The sequence below is a fragment of the Ruditapes philippinarum genome, unplaced genomic scaffold (assembly GCF_026571515.1).
Source record: "Ruditapes philippinarum isolate M1 unplaced genomic scaffold, ASM2657151v2 ctg2092_1_1_1_1, whole genome shotgun sequence".
In the NCBI taxonomy this organism is placed as follows: domain Eukaryota; kingdom Metazoa; phylum Mollusca; class Bivalvia; order Venerida; family Veneridae; genus Ruditapes; species Ruditapes philippinarum.
In genome coordinates this window covers 21,790-42,716 of record NW_026853040.1, presented here as the reverse complement: position 1 = coordinate 42,716, position 20,927 = coordinate 21,790, and the positions used below count along the sequence as shown (strand labels likewise).

At 33.2% G+C, this 20,927-nt stretch overlaps 2 protein-coding genes across 4 annotated transcripts; one reads left to right on the top strand and one right to left on the bottom strand.

The window, feature by feature from the left end:
- Positions 1-457: 457 nt before the first annotated feature.
- Positions 458-5,345, bottom strand: LOC132732184 (uncharacterized). Of its 3 annotated transcripts, XM_060718578.1 has the most exons (4): positions 5,061-5,345; positions 4,680-4,857; positions 1,984-2,115; positions 458-1,531 (listed from the first exon to the last, which is right to left on the bottom strand). In XM_060718578.1, the coding sequence occupies exons 1-4, from the start codon at positions 5,235-5,237 to the stop codon at positions 1,245-1,247; spliced, it is 774 nt and encodes a 257-aa protein (XP_060574561.1). In that variant the 5' UTR covers positions 5,238-5,345; the 3' UTR covers positions 458-1,244. The 3 variants fall into 3 exon arrangements, with proteins under 3 accessions (XP_060574561.1, XP_060574553.1, XP_060574569.1); XM_060718570.1 differs by lacking the exons at positions 458-1,531; positions 1,984-2,115 and adding an exon at positions 2,521-3,282; XM_060718586.1 differs by lacking the exons at positions 458-1,531; positions 1,984-2,115 and adding an exon at positions 2,521-3,282 and having other exon boundaries at positions 5,115-5,345.
- A 4,585-nt stretch (positions 5,346-9,930) lies between these two features.
- On the top strand, positions 9,931-18,149 carry LOC132732224 (uncharacterized). Its single transcript, XM_060718619.1, has 6 exons — positions 9,931-10,072; positions 12,773-12,951; positions 13,242-13,318; positions 13,602-14,634; positions 15,598-15,825; positions 16,362-18,149. The coding sequence occupies exons 2-6, from the start codon at positions 12,795-12,797 to the stop codon at positions 16,799-16,801; spliced, it is 1,935 nt and encodes a 644-aa protein (XP_060574602.1). The 5' UTR covers positions 9,931-10,072; positions 12,773-12,794; the 3' UTR covers positions 16,802-18,149.
- The last annotated feature ends 2,778 nt before the right edge of the window (positions 18,150-20,927 follow it).

Below are 20,927 nucleotides of genomic sequence, written 5' to 3'. Positions count from 1 at the left end.
AAGGCATTAGAAGGCATCCTGTTTAATCCCAGATGTTTATATCATCATTTTTATTTTTTTAGAAATTTCTGATATAAAACAAAATGCCCCCAATAGATTAAGAGGCTGCTGCGTTTCTCTGATACCATTGTCAATGAATCGCTATCAAACGTGTTCATTAGACACTTACATAGCAGACGTATATAATCTGAACATATCATATATATGATAATATATAATAATAGCAAACATATTCAATCACGTTGGTATTTTTATGTAACTCATCATACATTATGTCGACTTTCTGCAATATAAATGCTTATGACCGAAAGATAAACATCTTCATCTTTGTTTAAAATTAATTTATAATGCATAATTTATATGACAGTTTAATTATAAACCTTTGTTCAAGTTTAAACAACAATAAATCATAAAACACACATATAAATGTGTTGGCATTTTAGAGGAAAACAATTTAATGTGGCTATAGACATCATATACCTGACATATATAAATGTTTACAGGCATGCAGGCATGACTAGAGTTTATTGTTTTACAAAATAAGAAATTTGAATAATGGTTTACAACAATAAACCACTTCCTTCCAAACAATATTTCAATTTTTAATGAAATGCATATAAGAAAAAAAAGACAACGCAGTTGCGACTCAGATTTATTTAAACCTTTGTCCAGTTAAATAACGTTTAAATTCAAAATCATATGAACATTAACAGATGAACCATTTTCACTTAAATCTTCGGTGATCAGCTAATTCATAACCGCTATTGTTGAGTTTGTATTCAATACAGAAATTCTTCAAGGAAGAAAGAGTGTGTTTATGAAAGAAATCAATGGTTAATACATGTAGACATGCTAATGTTTAACGAATAATACACAACACAACATACCAGTTATTCAAAACCATATATACTCAGAATACAATCACATATATAATTTAGGAGTATCTAAACAAATAAAACCCTGGGATAATAAAACCTTATTTCGTATAATATTTACAGACGTTATGATCAGCTTACAACAAAGGCATGTATACAGTTAATGACTACATACTACTAGCAGTTACTGAACAAACATGTTATAACAGAAACTGCATGCATACTGATAGAAGAACAAACTCTTTGGGAAAAGAACTTGGAAGATAAAGTAATCATGTATGTAATGATAAATCAACAAAATCCTCAAAACATCTACAGTACTATTCTTACGTAGTGGCCTTAACAAATTAGTTCATTGACATAACAATGTCAGTACAACTCAAATTTATTAGTCCAATTTTTTCTTTGTGATATGTTTCCCAGTTTATACTCAACATCTGATTTGTATTTTCTTTCTTTCTCAAGGGCCACGTTTAGTTTGGCCAATGTTTTTTGAAGTATCATCATTTTCACACCTTCAGACAATGCATCCGAGTGTACTAGTGACTTGGTCATGTCTGAAGCACAACAGTTGACGTGTTCATCCACACACATTATCAACAATTCATGGAAATTATATCTATCCGCCATGATCAAATATTCTTCATTAATTTCCGCTGAAATAAAATTGTTCTGCTTTTTAAAATAATGTTTTTGGCATAATACAACATTGAAAGGCACGAGATTAGAAAAGATCCCAACCATACACTCGATGTTACAACAAAATAATCTTAGCCCTGTCTCGAATCTCGGAATTTTCATTGCTCATTGTATATTCTATCCGAGAATCTGATTAATCGATTCCCTGAGATCTTCTGACGTTGAGTTGGGAAATAACATTGGAGCAACTTACTAGTATATATATTTACAATTTTTTTTTGTAACAATAGCACATCTACCACACTCCTTGCACCGACATAAAGAATATTTATATTCTCTAGTTGAGAAATTATACTGGAGGGCTTTAAAAATTGTAAAAGACCAGAAGCTAGTTTGACTTAAAACGATACTGCACATAGCTCGCACAAAAATAGTTTTGACATTCTGACTTATTCGTAGTTATACATACAAGGCATATGTCCGAGCCGATATTCTTTTCTGAGCTTTTCGTATGCTGCATATAGAGCGTTTTCACAGAGACGCTGCAATCTTAACATCTTGTATTCCTCCGCGAGAGGAAGTAGCTGTTTGGCAGCCTGTGCTGAAAAAAAGAACCATAAACATAATGATTATTGATATGAAAAGTGAATTAAAAGTTCTTAACTTGTGATGTCGTGGGTGTTTGATGTAAAATAAAATATATTGAAGGGTCGGCATTTAGGAATATGTTAGATTGTCCAATTAAGTAACAAGAAAAAGTCATAAATGGTTTAGCATACTGTTTTAATTTCTTATTATTAACGCTTTGTACAAACATATATCGACAAATATATATGGAATATATATATGGAATTTTGAAATAAACTGGTGAAGAATTTGAAGAAATATATCATATTTACCTTTTATAGTTTGATGGAAGGTTCTGGGATTAGAAATCGCGCGACATCCGTCATTTGTACTTTTTAATAGGTTTAAAGTCTGTTGTTATGATTTAACCAAAGTCAAGTTCACAAAATCGTCACCAGTTTATTTCAAACAATTCCATTTGACAGTAAATATAAAAAATAATATGTAATGAAAAATACACAGGATGAACGTTCACCCAAAAGGTTTCTCAAATGTTTTTAAATATACTGTTTATATCGGTCAAAATGTCCCAGAACAACATTATTTCATTCCTATAAACAAAATGTGTATCAAAGATATTAAAAAATTACTATATATAAACAAAAGATGTACCATCTTTTACATATAACATGTAATATATTTACATGTATACAATTAATCATATTGTATATATTAATATGAGTTCAATAAAATGGCCCTGGTCTGTGTTTGGACGCCGGACCTTCATCTACATGCCAATATTTATGCCAATTTGACTTCGGTTGTAATCTGTTTGCTTTCATTTCTGCTTCGGCTTTATGTCTTCTCTCTTTTTCTAAAGTTGTATTCAGTTTTGATAACTTCTTCCTAAGAATCAGAAGTTTAACTCTTTCAGACAGATTATCCGAATTGACGGCAACCTTTGCCATTGCGACTCCGGAGTTTGACACATATTCGTCTACACACATTTGGATCAAATCATTTATTCCATAGCGATCAGCAAGAAGCAAATATTCCTCATTTATCTCGGACGGTATTCCTCCATTCGGGTATTCTTTACGAACATTTATATAAGTAGAATAAAGAATCTGTTCACACTGTTTTCTTAATCTGTGCATCTCGTATTCCTCAGACAATGGCAGTAACTGTTTCGCTGATTGGGCTTCAATAGTAATTATAAAAAAGATAGATTATAGATTAAAGATTTATATCTTTCCTTGTGGAACGGTGAATTGAAAAGTGTAAAATAAGTGAAAATAAATTAGTATATACAAAATTATTTAAGGTTCCATTGTGTTGGAAGCTTTAGGCTTATTGAAACACCCTCGAATCCGTTTTAGGGATATAACACCTCTTAAAGATTTTTAGTATTCATACAAACATATGGAAAGAATAATTTTTTATCTGAGGATTTATTCAATAAAAAGTTTTGAAATATAATGACATTTTCTTGTTTTTCCATGTAGCTGACTAGGTATTGAGTCATCGTGTCAAATTTCAAGCGGAAGAACAATGCAGTACATTATGCTCTCCTATACCTTAACTTCTATATATATATTCATATAAAACGGGCTGGTGTATTAACTTAGACCTTATTTGTATTTATTGAAAGCCATCAAAGTTGAATTCCAACACATTTTTTTAAATGTCCTGAAGTTTGGAAGGTAATATTATATCACAGTCTAATAGGGTAGGTAGGTAGGTAGGTAGGTAGGTAGGCAGGCAGACAGGCAGGCTGGCAGGCAGGCTGGCAGGCAGGTAGGTAATAGTCCAAGTACAAGTAATAAGCAAGTATTTTCTTTCTTTTTTCACATCGATTGAAACTTACAGACATACGAGAGGGGAATAACTTATAAAAGTACAAAAGTAAGTAAATTTTGGATACAAACGTATTTTCAAGAGTAAGTAGTACCGAGAAAATGTGAATATGGTTTGCTTTAAAATGAGATAATAGAGGAGTCTAGGACTATATTTATTCCATATTAATGAAGATCAAATATATTTTCTTTCATGACTGGTGAAGATATATATTTCGTTACACCGATTAGACCTTTTACAGTTCACAATATTAAAAAAAGGAACAATTTTAATTTTAAATCACCTTACGACACGACACGAGACAAAAAATAGCGGACAGAATAGTATAAAACGTTTCATTAATTTGGATTACTAAAGATTGAAATATGTTTTATGAATATCAATATATAGAGGATATTCGAGTTTTTTTCTATAAATACATGATTTATTTTCATCGAGTAGTATGAAAATAAGTATTTCATGATTGGCAATAGCCACGAGTGAAATATGATTACTTTCATATCACAAGAACTAACACCTGAATTAAAAAAAGTATTCCTCTTCTCCTTTAATATTTTTATTTATAAAAAGTTTGGCAAGCCATCAGTGAAAATACGGAAAATATATTTCAATGCAGTAAAAATAATTTTTCACAGTGAAAATACGGAAAATTGAAATACGCATTTTATTTCATCAGTGTTTCTTAATATTTCAGTAATAAGTATATTAATATTTCAATATTTCATTTATAAGCACATATACCATTTATGGTGTAGGGTACCCTTGGGTCAAGGTAGCACATTAACTCCACTATATCGTCTGCGTTCTTTTGTGATAGGTCAAGGTCGTGCTTCTTTGCGTTGCCAAGCATTTTCTCAAAGACGGGTGAGTTGTATGCTAAAATACAACGGGATGTGTAAAGTTTCCTGCCACCGGAAAGCTGAAATGAATCAGTTGTAATATATAGCTCTTCTTCTTAACAAAATATGACGCTTTATTCATTTTTCATGGCATACATGTCAATGTCATGGATTTGAAATTGAAGGATATTTGGTATAAGTTTAAATTTGTCAAAAAAATATAGATAAGAAATAAAAAAGGAAGATATGTAATGATAAAGAACTATCCAGTATTTCGATTTACCACAGTTTTAGTCTTTCGGGAGCCTTGATGATCAGGTGGTTCATCGGTACTTACAAGGAGAGCAACATCGGAGAAAAAATCCTGTTTAAAGAACGGTAACTGTCCATCGTCCTCTGGTATAATGGGAGGTAACTGCTGTCGTGCAGGTTGCATGTTGCTGCGTTTCCTGTTCGACATTTTGGATATATTTAATGTTTCAAGCGTTTTATCTTTATCTATATATCCAATATCACATACATAAAGTCATGTATGATGTGTCTCACCACTATGATAAACTGTTATGTTAGTATTAAAGTTAGTTATTATGTTAGTGTTAAAACAAGATGATTTATGTCTACTCGTCGCAAACCTTACAAGCTGCCATTAAATAGAGCCACGTTTTAGAATGCACTTTAATTTGCACAATTATACCATATTCCTTTCGCTATATTCCATATTCTAGCAACTTATTTATTCGTGTGTATAAAGTCTTATACTGGTCTAACAAAGGGAAATTTGATATAAAAAGTCTGAACGGTTTGAAAGACATGAAACAATTCACTAACTATGAAAGGGTTTTAAATATTTGTATATAATATATGATTACTTTATCAAACCATTTCTGTCACTAGTTGGCTTAAAATCTTTTGTTTTTGAAAAGTTTAATGTATTTTTTTTCACTTATTAAAAGAGGTTTAGTCAATACTATGTTAAGCATAATATTATATTCCTGTAAGACTGAAGTATCTTCGACATTATGAAAGATTAATATTTCAATGCCGGGTTTAGATTTTTTTTTGATTTTGTATATACGTTATAAGATGAGAGTCAGTGTTTAAAACATACATCATGTTGTTTCAGGGCCAACATTGCACCGGAATTGTTGTGAAAGCAATACGCTTATTTTTTGGAAGGTTTTAACTCTACCACCTCTGTTGATCCATTTATCTATCTTCTATTTTGTCAAACTCCTGCTGGGGATCTAGACTTTTAAACAATTCAATATTCTTAAACCAAATACACCGTGTATATCCAGTAACGCAGGAATGTGCAAATAACGCTGAAAGTGTGCAAAAGTAACGCAGAATTGCGCAATTTAGTGGCTAAAACGAGCACCGCAATAGGTAAATGGACCAATATTATTTATTGTACACCAAATTGGAAGAAACGAGTTAGCACATACGACTGCTGAGACATTATGCTTTAAACCTCATCATGATAATGTTTATTTTTCAAGATCATTCGTGAAAATGACGACCTGACTAGCGTATTGATGGCGATTTTTAGTCACGTTGATATATTTAAAAACAATAACATACATATTACTTTATGATCTTTTATATTCGGTGTACCTGAGACATTTTCCAATCTACACGTATCATATAATACGTAATTTAGCAAATAAAACGTGATTGAGACCATTTTTACGAGGTAACGCCGAATACTGAAGTAACGGCGGTTATCTCATTTAAAGTCGCTAAATCCTATTTTACCAGTTTCCTTCTATTGTTATACGACACTTGTAGTTTGACAAATGTCTTAGGTATACAGAATATGAAAAAAAAAGTTATAAATGCTTTGAATGTACATATTTATTTGACGAAACACAAAACTCACATTCAAAACAGTAATCAGGTTGTTTTTCTCACGAATGATCTAAAAAAGTAAACATAATTACTTACACAAATTGTAATGCTGTTTTAAGTATAATGTCGTAGCAGCCGTATGATTTAGAATATGCACGGTGGAATACTGAATGTGAACTTCGCAGCTTGTACTGGTGGGTCGAGCTTTAATTGTTTTATGCACAACGTTCACCTCAGATGTTAATAATGTAGTTCTTAAACCTTTTAGGGATGCCTTCAACCAAGTGGAGCTCACGAACAAGAATCTGGAATCATGTCCTCCCCGCACCAGCAACAGACTTGATAGCATTTCAACAAAACGTGCCTTTGTTTACAATTATTAAATATGCAAGAAAATTTTGCAGTTTCCATGAAATAACTAACCTAACAGTTGATACGTTTCGCTTGACACAGATATAAACACCCTATTATCACACCCGTTAACAAGTAGCAAATACGACAGATTGATGCAGGTAGAACTTGCTATAGAAATTTCAGTTTTAAACCGGATTGCCAAGATATATTCTTCCTTTCCGTCTCTTTTTATAGACATAATTTTCCATTATACATTATTATTATTATGCAGGAATCGATGGCATGATTAACAGAAAAAACTTACCAAGCATACAATTGTTCTACCCACAACCAACTTACTGATCTACTTAAAACAAATTTACAACTGTGTTTATAATATTTAAGTCAATATTTACAAAATGAAACCTTGCAACGGAAGAATAACACAATGCAAATACTTTTCGAAGATTTTTTTTTCCGGCGGACAAGACATTATTAATCATCTAGTTCCATATAAATGTATAAACTTGTGGTGAAATTTTATCTTTGATGGCATTTTACTTAAAAAACGCACAAACTATAATGGGATAGTAGCTTTAATGCCGCCTGTGAAGTCGTCATTATTCTAGACCGCTATATTTATTTCCATGATCAACCTTGGCAACCAAATCAAACATCGATACATTTCATTGCTAATAAAATGTGTTTGTATAAAGAAAGAGATCAGTCAAATGATTATTTGATTGTTGCAAAAAAAAATAATGTCAACACCTAACAGATGATTGCTATATTAACAAACACCTTTTTAAAAATTCAATAGTCTAAAATGTTTTTTTTTTTAGATATATTTAACCGAGTTTATGGCATATTGACCGCAGGCTATATTTTCTTTTATGGAACGCCATAGCTGCCTTATGTTTTTACATTTCTTTTTATCTTGCCTAGAAAGCGTCTTTTCATGTTAGATATTGATATTAGTGTTGTGTTGCCATAGTATTTTGTCAAATTGTCTAAACATTAATTGCCTTAATATGCGTAGCAGTAGTCTTATCTCTTCAAAATGTGATGTTGACTTGTCTTAACATTGTTAACTTATTTCAAACAGTAGTGTTATCATGTCAAAATGTCGTTTTGGCTTCTCTGAAATGTGTCATATTATGTCAACAAGTCGCGCTATTTGGTCAAATTGTGGAGCTGTTTTGTCAAAAGACTGTCTGATCATTTGAAACAGTAGTGTTCTCTTGTCGAAATTTGGTGCTGACTTGTCAAAGCACAGCTTTATTTCATCAAACTGCTATGTTATTTTGTCAAAATACGGTGTTTAAATGCCTTAACATTGTCTTATTGTGTCAAACAGAAGTGTTAATTAGCCAACGTTCACTACTGAATTGTCTTATTATATCAAGTATTCGCATTACCTTGCCGAAATGGGGTGTTGACTGAACTAAATCATGCCTTATTATGATAAACGGTATGCTATTTTGTTAAAAAGCAGTCCTAATATATCAAAAAATTGCGGTATCTTGTTGAAATGTGGTAATGACTTGTCATAACTCTTTCTTGTAATGTAAAACAGAAGTGCTATATTGTCAAAATTTGATGTTTTCTTGTAGAAAACAAAAACAGTCTTATTATTTCTAATAATTGTGTTATTTTGTTCAAATATAGTTCTGTCTTGAGAACGCACTGTCTGATTTTGATAAACCGCCCGTTATCTTTTGTGCTTTATCTTTTCACGCTCCGCGTGGGCTCTGGTCACGTGATACTAAATTTGGACAACATCGCACCTGGACAGGATAACACGATTATCTGACATAATAAGACTGGAGTTAGACAATGTAAGACAATGTAACGTGATAAATTAGCAAGTCAACGCCACTGTTTTACATAATAATACTGTGTTTTAACAAGTAAACACCACATTTGAAAAGAAAAAAAAAACACTTCGCCATAAAAGGACGATGTTTAGTCAAATTAACACTGAAACTTGACAAAATAAAATGACACTTTATCAAAAAGATAGAAATTTTAGAAAAGTTATCACCACCTTCCGACAAGATAATATGACTATTTGACATAATAAGACGAATCTTAACAAGTTAAATCTGCATTTGGACATAATAGCGTGTGACAGTCCGGCATACTAAAATAGCGTTTTAACAGTTAATAACCATGGTTTGTATAGATACCACCATTATTTCAACATGTGTAAACACTGCCTTGCTAAATGTGGTGTTGAAATGTCTTGAAATTGTCTTATTATGTGAAACAGAAGTGTTATCTTGTCGGAGCTTGGTGTCATCTTGTCCAAATATGATCCTGGTTTGTAATGACAATGTTGTGTTATGTTATACCGTCGTTTTGTCTTGTCAATATGTGGTATTGACTTGTCTAAACACCGTCACATTTTGTCAGACTGCCATGACATTGTGTTCAAATTCGGCGTTATCTTGCCTAAATAATGTCTTTTAGGTCAAAATAGAATGCTGTCTTGTCCAACTGTGGTGGTAAATTGTCTAGAAATTGTCTTATTATGTGAAACAGTTGTGTTATCTTGTCGGAACTTGGTGCCAACTTGTCAAACTCATGTCACCTAATAAGACTTCGTTATGACAGGTTCTCATAAAACGATGGCAAGCCAACACCACTATTAAACATAATAAGACGCTTTTCGGGAAAATAAAGCGAAATGTTACAACATGAGGCAGCTATGGCGTTCCATATTCTTTTGTAAAGTATAACACAATGACCATTCAATAACGGTCTATTCATAATCGATGTAATTTTATCACCTTTCCAGCGACTGTGTTTCAGTTCAATTTTTGATACTATACATAACATAACATAAATTTATGTTATGATAATATACAGTACACACGTATGGAGATTTTGTGCTCTTTTGTGTGCAGGGGTGTATTACATGTATAATGTGCACACAATAGAGCACAAAATCTTAGTACTAAGTTGCACACAACTTTTTTTACGTATTTTAACGAAGTGTTAAAAAACCGTTGACACCGTCAACATTTCACTTTCGGTTTCGATTTTAGACTATTGAATTTTTAAAAAGGTGTTTGTCAAGTTATAATATAGGATTGTGACTTTATGAGAGCAGTAAGTATTCTTACAAACAATTACTATAAATTATAATATCAAAGCATGAAAAAGAAAGGTGCCTACCTGTTACGGTAAAGTAGACGACGTGTCTCGACACATTCTTTTAATCGTTAAATTAAATAAATTTGTGTTGACTTTGTAATCGTTAAAGATATACTATGCTCATCTACAGATAAATGACCTATTTTGAAGAAATTAATTGATATTCCCTATAACTAAATTACTGGTCAAGTTCATATGTTTTTTTAAAAAGAAAGAACTGCCAGATTTTGTTGTTTTTAATGACATATTAGCCTATATACACAGTATATAAACGATTTGAACCCCAACCGGATCTTGTGAGAAGATTTTATTGTCAGCCATATTCTGCCACCTCACTTGTTTACGATATTGGTATTTATATTGATACTGATGGACGTTAGGTTAGTAAATCTATATTTATATTGTAAGAGAGAAACTTTATTAAACGTCTAAGTTATGCAAAACATAAATGTTAGCACGAGGGCTATAAAATAATCGAAACTCACGAACTGCTTTCATGTGATCAACACTGAACACGAACAAAAACCCGTCTTATTCCAAGGTTGATTTAGTTAAAAATTGAATTGTGTTATCGAACTACTAAAGTAATCAATAACAAACGATAATTTAGTCATATGCATAACATATTGCTGTATCTTGAACATGAATTTAAGAGTTTTACCAAGGAGGTCATTTCCGTACACTGAACGTTACTTGCTGGTGATTGTGAACCCTACTTGTGAGTTTACGAATTTTATCTGTACCCTGACTTGTGAGCATTTTTAAAGATTTATTGGAGAAAACATTTACGTTTATTGCGATTTTGTATCAATTATTGCGAGAAAATATAAATGATTGTAATAGAATTTTAGTATATAAGGTGGGATCTAAGGTATTTACCGAGAATTGGTTTAACTGATTGTTAATCATTTGTTTATTAAAAAATATAATGTTATGTATATCTTTCTTTCATATCATCATGGAAGAATACAACTGCATATACTGTTCAGTAATGACTACGAATTTTAATGCCACCATTGACCACATAATAATTCGCCATCCAGACTGCAACTTGAAAATAAGAATAAATACTGATCAAAATAAAATTCCCTACTTAAATAATTTCAGCGTCATAGCCAATAACGTAAAAGAAAAAAAGATGTTTATAACACCAATAGCTGAAACACTGACAATTAAAATTTCAAAAAATCCCGAATATTCTCCGTTTAAAACGATGCCAAAATTGTCGACGCCTATGAAAGATATACAAGAATAAAAGTCGTACAGTCAGAAATAGAAACTCAATGAATTTCTGAGAATATAAAACCGTGTTTTAAAAAGCAGAATGACATCAAGGGTAGGTGTAAAACTTTCAGCATGTTGAAATCCGTTATCTGCAAAAAATCTTATGATATTTCGAGGTTTATTGAAACGTGACGTTATATAATGGTCACGTCAAAACTAACACTAAACTTAAGAAAGTTATAGTACATATGTAATATTTTAGCTTTATATATTTCCAAAGAAAAATGAATGGTAAGTGAAGATGAGGTTTGTTAGTTAATTATTCCTATCAAGAAATAATTGACTTTCTGATTCGTATTACCAGCAACTTCATGCTGATATTTTCGTAGACAGTGAAAACATGACGAAGCTCCATTCATATGCAGTTTTAGTTACTTACATAGAACTAAAACATGTATCATGCTCTTGTGACATAATAACTTCATATTCCGCGCAATAAAATTTGGAACTTACAACAAAAACACAATAAAAATCATCAAAAGTGACTCGCAAGTAATGGTTCAGTGAAAACACAAGTAGGGTACAGATCATTAAAATTGTTTTAGCAAGACGGGTACAGTTATCAGATATGTCGCCTCTATTATTTACTAAGTTTTATCAAGATTCAAAGATATTTTCACAAGTGTATGTCCGGTAACATGAGGTTAAGACAATAAATTAAAGATTCAGATATGAGTTATAGTGATATAAAACAATTTTAGGCATAAATTTGCTTGTGTAATCGGCGTGTGTTGACATAAACAAAACATGAGGCGAAGAGCACAGCGTTTTATGCGCATATATTTTACGAAGAAGGTTATGGATGTATATATAAGCAAAGATAAAGTATTTCTCAATATAATTCAAATGTTAACATACCTTAACATATTAAATTCAAGCCGATATTTAATAATTTAATGTGTCATCCCGCCTGATTGTACGTTTAGATGCTGAGATTTTCTCACAAGATCCGGTTGGGGTTCAAATCGTTTATATACTGTGATATAGTCACACTGTGTTTAGAGTTTAAAAACAAGTGTAACATATATTTTTTTCAGTGTGTACTCAAAAGATGTTTATAATTATTTTACATTTAAAAGAGATCCAGTATAGCAATAATCAGTATTTTAAAAAGGATAATTAAAATTAGGACGTAACAGGGTAATATAAGATACTAGATGGATTTGTCACAGTTTGAATTGTTGTTCTGTTTCCTATGTTTCCATTTGACTCTGTCATAGTCTCTTCAGCGTTCACGCTTAAAATTAAACTGTGATAGGACCCTCACATCAGATAAAAGAACAAACAACAAACTTTAAAACTTTGGGAGTCACAACTCTGTATCTTTTTTTATCTATTTTCTATCTAATTGTGTTAAGTCATTTTTTGCAGGTTGATGACGTGACAAGCAAGTATGTCAGGTGTGAGAGTAAAAGGTATCCCTGTAAAGTGTGAAGAAAAACATATAAAGATCCACTTCTCAAAACCTGAAAACGGTGGTGGTCCGATAGAGAGAATATATTACCCCTTGTTCAACAATGATGCTGTCGTTATATTTGAGAACTCTGAGAGTAAGTTTATTATGTTTGTTAGGTTCTCTTGAATTGTGGCTTGATCGTGATTACGTTGATCTTGAGATATCTCTCAGATGTTTATTTAGAAAAAAAGCCACGATTAACTTTGCAAGAGTATGTTTGTTTGGCACTGGCCTTCACCTTCATGAAAATTAAGTTTTCATAAAAGCTATTTTTTGCAAAACAATTCTTAATGATCTTTTTGTAAACCATTACTGATGTCAATTGATAAGATCTGCGGACTTGAAAAAACCTAAAATAAGAGTGTGTATTAATTATTTATTTAGCTGTTGAATCAGTGTTAGCTATAGAGGAACATGTCGTTATGAAAGAATTACATGTGGAAGAACTGCCTTTCCCCGAGGTTTGTCATTAACATATTAAGACTGCATACTTAAGAGATGAGTGTAGTTATTTCCTTTATCAAATTAAAGAAAATGTTTAAAGTGTTTAATAAAAATACAATCAATATTACTAAAGTTTCACAATTGATCTGAAAGTGCAATGCTTCAATATATATACTTGTATAAAAGTTTCTTCCTTAATTTCACAAATGTTCAATGATAGAGATAAAAGATTTAAATGACTCACGAATAGTTACGAAATACATCTGTCAAGGGATCAAATGGTATGTGTTATTTATACAGGCTTTTACAGTATTAGAGGCAAAGCTAGAACCTTCAGTCGCTGCCCTCATTCAAGCAACAGACAAAATCAAAGATGAAATTCTATATCACATGAATGTTGAATTTTGTTATGATCAGGCAGATTGTTTAACTGGGGTTCGTGGTAACTGGTACATGTTAGAATGTCTCTGGGCATATATAGACAACATTTCAAAACGACAAGCTAGAGCGAGACGACGTCAAGTTCAGGTAAAGCCACAAGCACATAACCAGGCTGATCAAAGTAGGCCAATGGAAGTTGACGATCAAATGATAAGCATGCCTTCAGTTTCAAACAAATCTGTGGCCACGGACGAACCATTTTCAGATGAAGACAATAAGTTGGAAGACCTGAGAAATGTTGGTTCTGAGACTAATACAAATACAAAAATACCAAAGAAAGCTGGAACAGCTGTCAAAGATAAGAAATTTGGAAAAATAGAACATGAACTTGAGAAGAAGAAAAAACTTGAAGGAGAGCTCGATAGCAGCATCGAACATTTATCAGGTTTAGATTTAGCAGAAACTGAGAACAGTGAATGTGCGAGTGAGGGAACTGAGGTTAATTCATCTGAGATAGTTATCATAAATAACACACCAGACGACTTTCGAAGTCTTGACTTCCGGTTTGGGCCATTAAAAGTAAGCGTTTACAGTGGATTGATCACCATGGCTGAAACAGATGCTATTGTAAACGCTGCTAATGGTAGTCTAGGTCATTACGGCGGAATTGCCGATGCCATTGCTAAAGCAGCTGGAGTTGAAATGGAACGCCAGTGTGAAGAATATGTGAGAAAACATGGAACCGTCCCAACTACAGAGGTCATGCATACATGTGCTGGGGGTACGATTAGTGAAAAGGTGAAATACATCATGCACGCTGTAGGACCTATGTGGACGTCATGGTCTGAAAACAGATGTCCTAAAGAACTGACACAAACTTTCTTGAACTGCATGATATATGGGAATGATGTTCTAAAGTTGCACTCTGTCACTATGCCAGTTATAAGCTCAGGTAAAAAGACTGAAAATCACAATCACTCTGATTATGAAGCACGAAAGTAAGCTCAATTTCAATTTAAATGCACATTAAGCCTGTGAAAGGAATATGATTTTAGCTCTGAAGAAAAGCAAACGCGTGTTTTAAAATGATTAAGAAATTCATTAAGATGCTTATCAACTAAAGAAAGTACAGGTATCTTTGAATGTGTAATAAGTTGTCATAAAAAGCAAAACGTTTATCATATGGGTAATTTTATTTCGATACTTTATAACTTTTCTAATGACCAATTTCGCTGAGAACCAAAAGAAACTGTTAACTGTACACCAAAAGTAAAAGCATTTTAGAAATAAACAGGGTTTTAGGTTTTAATGGGCCTTTAAAATAAATTCAAGTGGGTGCACAACTAAGTCTTATATCTCTAAGTTATTAATTTCTTTCTCATTACAACAAAATTTCGATCATTACATTTCATTTAATGGGCTACTTCTACTGTTACACAACAAAGGCAGCTTCTTCTGGTAAGAGAGAAATAACAAGATTTGTGTTCATAAATTGATATTCACCAGAAATTAAATGAATCTTCAGTTGATGAATCTGTTAGTCTGTCATTTTCTTTTTACCATTTACATGTACAATGTATATAAATAGCAAGACTTTTGTGTTGGACTCATGAATTTTTGGGAAAAAATACAATGGAATTTTTACAAAAGAGGGAGAAATGACTTTTGATATTAACTGAATTTTTAGAGGGAAATTTATAATTTTATAAGAAATGGGAGGAGGCCTATAAATGGCCTCTGCAAAGGTTATGAATAACCTTCAATATTTTTACTTGCATTTCATTGAAATCAAATTACTGCATTTGGTGAATATATATCTTATATATAAATAATACAGCTAACGTATCTCCTTGTGCTGTAATGAGTAGTATTCTTTCACTGTATAAAGTTTTCTTTTTTGTTTTTCTTTACAAAGGTGTGTTTGGATGTCCCTTAGAGATCTGCATAAGATCATTTTTGAATGCCGTCCTCCTGTTTGCAAACGAGCACATGAATGATTCCATCCACCTGCGTGAAGTAAACCTGGTAAACAACAATAGTGATAACACAGCTATGACGGTGATGCAGCTGCGGGATCTCTTTTCCAAGGAAACACGGACGCTCGTCCGTGAAGCCGAGCAGCAAATTCAGCAGGAAATAGATGGTGAGTGGAACAGAGTTAAAAGTATGTGTCTATTTTTATGCATAGATGCTAATGTCATTAAATAAATAATTATAAACAAAAATGCTACCAAGGCCCACATGTCCTATATGAACATGTTTATACTATCCTAAAGTGCAGTGTCATTATTGATGAAGCAGTAAAGTGATGTCTTTACGAATTACGAGTATTTCAGTGTGTTTTTCGTCTTTTCGTAGCGTTCGTTAATACAGTTTTACCATAATGATTCACCCTTAACTTTAACGAAGTGACTTCATTCACTTCCGATTACCCCGCAATACAAAGAAGTTATTTGGAACTATTTCCAAATGATTAAATATTTTTAATTGAAAAAGCTTTATAATCAAATGATTATTGCGATTAAAAATATTTTAATTGAAAAGTAATTTACAAAGGATTCTTAAAGGAAAATGTTTGTAGGAAACTCGTAGATCCCAGAGTATGTAGAATTCCTATAGTATATCTCAGGTGAGCGATCAAGGGCCATCTTGACAATCTTGTTGTTATTTTGATTTAAGATTTTGAATCAATGAGGTCCGTAAAGCGGGAACAAGGCCAGCGACTTTCGCTAGACAGAGACACAAGTTACAGTCTGGAATCAAGATTTGAACACACGCGTGAGTTTACAAGGGACAAGTACAATATTACGAGTAGGAAACATTTAGATCTGTCAATAAGGGATCAACATCCGATAAGTACGTCAAGCACGAACTACCCAGTACATTATGACAGAAAGTCAGGGATACTTGCATCAGGTGGCCTTGCCGATAAGAGTGATGTTGATAGACAACTACTTGCACGGGAAACTAAAGTCGATGTCTCTTCAAAAAGACAAATGACACCCCCTCCTACTAAAAGCTATAATACTGAAGAAAGTGGGTTTTCAAGGGGAGCAAGTTCTAGCCGTGACTATAGCTATTTACAACCGGACCAAACATACCGGTCAAAATATACCTGACAAAAAAGAGACTTTGTTTTGGGTGGGCTCGTTTGTTTAAGAGAGGACAAAATGAATTATTTCGTTCATAGGTTAAACGCCCTTTATAGAAGTGATTTACACATCCGTAAAATATATATTTGTAGTTCATAAAAATATTAATACATCTGCCACAACTGGCTAAAAGACATTTAGCTCTCATTTTTACCGTCACTTTTTTTTAATTTATTTGCTTTTAAAAATCATTGTTACATGCTCTCTGTATATCTATATTTTGAAAATGTTAATAGTCGTGGACATTTATATATGTGCTTGCTGTTAGTACAATATGGAAAATTTACATTACTTAAGCGTTGTCGTCTGTGGGAAGAATGGTCAGTCTTCAAATTCATTATGTCTTGCGAACGTTAACGAGCTTTGTCAGAATTGCACATACTGTACATGATATCTTGTCATTTAGTCGAACTTGGCCATATAGTACATTCATGATATCTTGCCATTCTGTTGAGCTTAGCCCGATCTACATGTTATTGCCTCGGCCGAATCGTACATATTTGATATCTTCCCATAATACTAGTATTAGAACTTGTCCCGATCGTAAATTCATGATATTTTGCCAATCCATGCAATATTTTAGACAATGTACAGAAGCACCGACATTTCATTTGTTAAATGGATAAATCTTAACGGAAAATGTAACGACCTTGAAATGGCTCACTACGTAGCAATTGCGCATGTGATCTTTCTTCAGGGGGAACAATTCAATACGTGAAATAACGTTGATCACATTTAGTTACTCCCCTTTCTTTAAAAGTCAATATGAAAAAAACTCAAATGATCAGAAACATAAACATTAGCGAAACATCAAATATCAGCACAAAGTTTCGTGTTGTGATTGAAATGTTAAAGTTAAAAAACTAGACATATTTCAAGAAGTTCAGTTCCTGGAGGGGGGGGGGGGGCTGTCTGAGCTGGAGTTGGGCAATCAAATGTAATCTTACAGAGCGGCTAAAAAAACCTTCAATTTTCACGTCATTTTAAAAAAACAGCAAGTATTGCTTTTAGCGCAAAAATATATGATGGTGAGAAAAAGATAACTTTTTAATTAATCATATTTGCCCTGACGTTTGATTTCCTTTGTTTCACCTGTCTTTTCTAAATTACGTTTTCGTTTGGTTAATTAACATAGGTGCCCATCTGCTTACAAATAAATTATTACTATAGCATAGCCCTATATAATTCCTGTATGTAGCAGACCACCTATATTATAATTCCTTTGTTATAAAATTATAATTTTTGTTTTGTCATTATGTTATTTATTTCATACATATATGCTTAGGTATGGACTACTCATAAAAGTTTGATGTTACTTTTTCGTGTGGTTCATTTTTAATTCACTCTACTGGTTATAGCTCAAAAGAGCACAACTTACTCATAGTGAGCTATTGTGACCCCCTTTATCCGTTGTCCGTCAACATGCGTCGTCAACAATTACTTTAAACAACATCTCCTCTGCAACCAATCACTGCACATCGGTCAAACTTTACAGGAATGGTCCTTCGGTGGTCCCCTTTCGAAGTTGTTCAAATGTTTCCGGTCTGTTGCATATGTTGTTCAAGGGGACAACTTAACTTATGTAGGAAAATACATATTCAAGCCATATTTTCTCAAACCAAAATGCCTAAAGCTTAAATATTTGGCATGCTGTATTGCCTTGTGGACCATTACATAATGTACATGTATCTAAATCATGTCCCTCGGGTTAAAATGTTGAACGCCCAAGGAGATTGGGTCATGATTCATTTTAACCTGCATATGATGTTGATAATGTCCCATGAGTCAACATTCGCCCCAATTAAGGAGGCACTTGATTTATATAGACTTTTATAGGACTTGTGTTATTGTCACTCATTCCAATACTAATTAACCTATAACAATTAAATTTCATATGTGGAGACACCTTGACCAGTTCTACTTACCTCACACATTTTCAGGGTCACAAGGACCTGATACATAAAATAAAATCAACGGGCCATAAAGTGAAAGTACATATTATACATGGGGACTTCATTCTTTCTATGTGGATGCATCTTGATATTTCTAGTTCTCAGGTGACCGCTTTGGGGTCAATCGCCCCCTTTGTGTGAAAAGGTGATGGTAACGAACTCAAAGTACGAGGGATGTTCGGAAAGAATTCCTTATTGTCCTCTATCTCGTGATCCACGTGGGACACGACATACCTGTATAGGGTAACAATTCGACCTTTCCAGTGTTTACAGTTTTGTGTAAATAGGTTAGCATGTCATCCAATTGCTACACTGGGATAATACATAGTCACTGGTTGACCTGGTTTGCACAAAAGAACACATGGTTATGTGTGTGATACTGTTTGTGAGCAGTTGACCTAGCAATGACTGGAAAAGGTGTGGCTTAATGTTCCGCTACGAAAAACCGGAAAGGTCCATACCTACACAACGGTATATAAATGTACATGTTAGACTAAGTGAAAGACATACAATTTGCCATTTAAATACACGCAGTCATTGACCACTGTAGTAAAAATGGTTGGTAGAAGCGTCGACAAAAAAGATGAAATACGGGCTTACATCAAAGCTCGCTCAAAACTGGGTTGCTCTTTGAAGCAGTTGATGACTGAACTCTCTACTGCTTATGGGCCTTCTTGTGTGTCTTATGACACAGTTAGGCGATGGAAAAAGAAATTTGAGTCTGGTGTAGAGTGCATCAAAAATGCACCAAAATCAGGTAGGCCAAAATCTGCATCTCGTAACGAAATCGTTTCCAAAATAAAGGATATCATTGAAGGAGATGCCAGATTTACAGTTCGTGATATTGCACGAAAGGTAGGCATATCACTGTCAACGGTTCACTTTATTTTGAAGAAGCATTTAAAAGATTTCTGCTAGATGGGTGCCACATCTGTTGACCGATGAGCAAAAGAGGCAACGGGTTAAGGTGGCCAAAAAGCTGCTTATAAATGTTTCCAAAATATGACAAAAAAACAGTTTGCCGTCACAGGTGATGAAACTTGGGTCCATTATTTTGTGCCTGTCAGAAAAGTTAACAACAAAATCTGGGCCACTAAACACAACAAACGCCCAATAATTGCTGAACGGTCTTTGAGTGCAAAGGTTTTGTATGCAATTTTCTTCTCTGGTGAAGGAGTCGCAATAAAAGTGCCGGTGAAAAAGGGCAAAAGTATCACTGGGAAGTACTACAAAGGCGTAGTAAACTGAAAACGTATTACAAGAAACGACGCCCTGTCGCTGGTTTTAAGCATATCCGTTTTCTACATTACAATGGGCCCGCTCATACCTCCGCAATAGTTTCGGCTTTTTTGACCTTGCCCCATGTGATTTTTTTTGTTTCCGAAATTGAAATCCTTCCATGCTGGGCGGAAATACAAGTCCCGACAGGCACTTGGATCTGCCATTCATCAGTACCTTATTACTGTGCCCAAATCAACGTACCGTGACGCCTTCAAGAAGTGGATACATCGGCTATAACTTTGCATTTCTAGCCACGGGGAGTACTTCGAGGGCATGAAATGAACACTTTTGAGCTAACTTGAAATTTAAAGTCTCCAGATAGACATAAGCAATACATTTCGAACATCCCTCGAAAATCTCGAATCAAATTAATAGATAGAATAAGAAACATCTACGCTTTTGGTAGCATTGTGATCATTGTTTACTGATTTTACGCCGATTTTTACACCTTTTTGACTTATGATAAAAAGCAATTATTAATTAAAAATATGTATATATACATTTCAATGTGTACACGCTTGCGATTACAAGGGCATGCTACTGTTTATCCATCAATAAAAAAAACGCGACAAGAGTAAAAGACAAAATTATGTGATGATATTATGAAGTTTGAGGTAAATCCCTTCAGTTACAATAAAGATAAGAGTATAAATTGAATACTTAAAAGCAAAATTATAAGTTTAAATGGAAGGTAATTCTTGAAAAATTGTCACTAGATTTGCTAACCTTAACATAAATGAAGTAAATTATTATGGTGTAAATATTTATGTAAAATCATAAAGTCAAAAGTTGACTGTTATAAACCCTTTTTGTATATATAATGCATGTGGTGTAAAAAAAACACATCTTTTAGGTTTTGG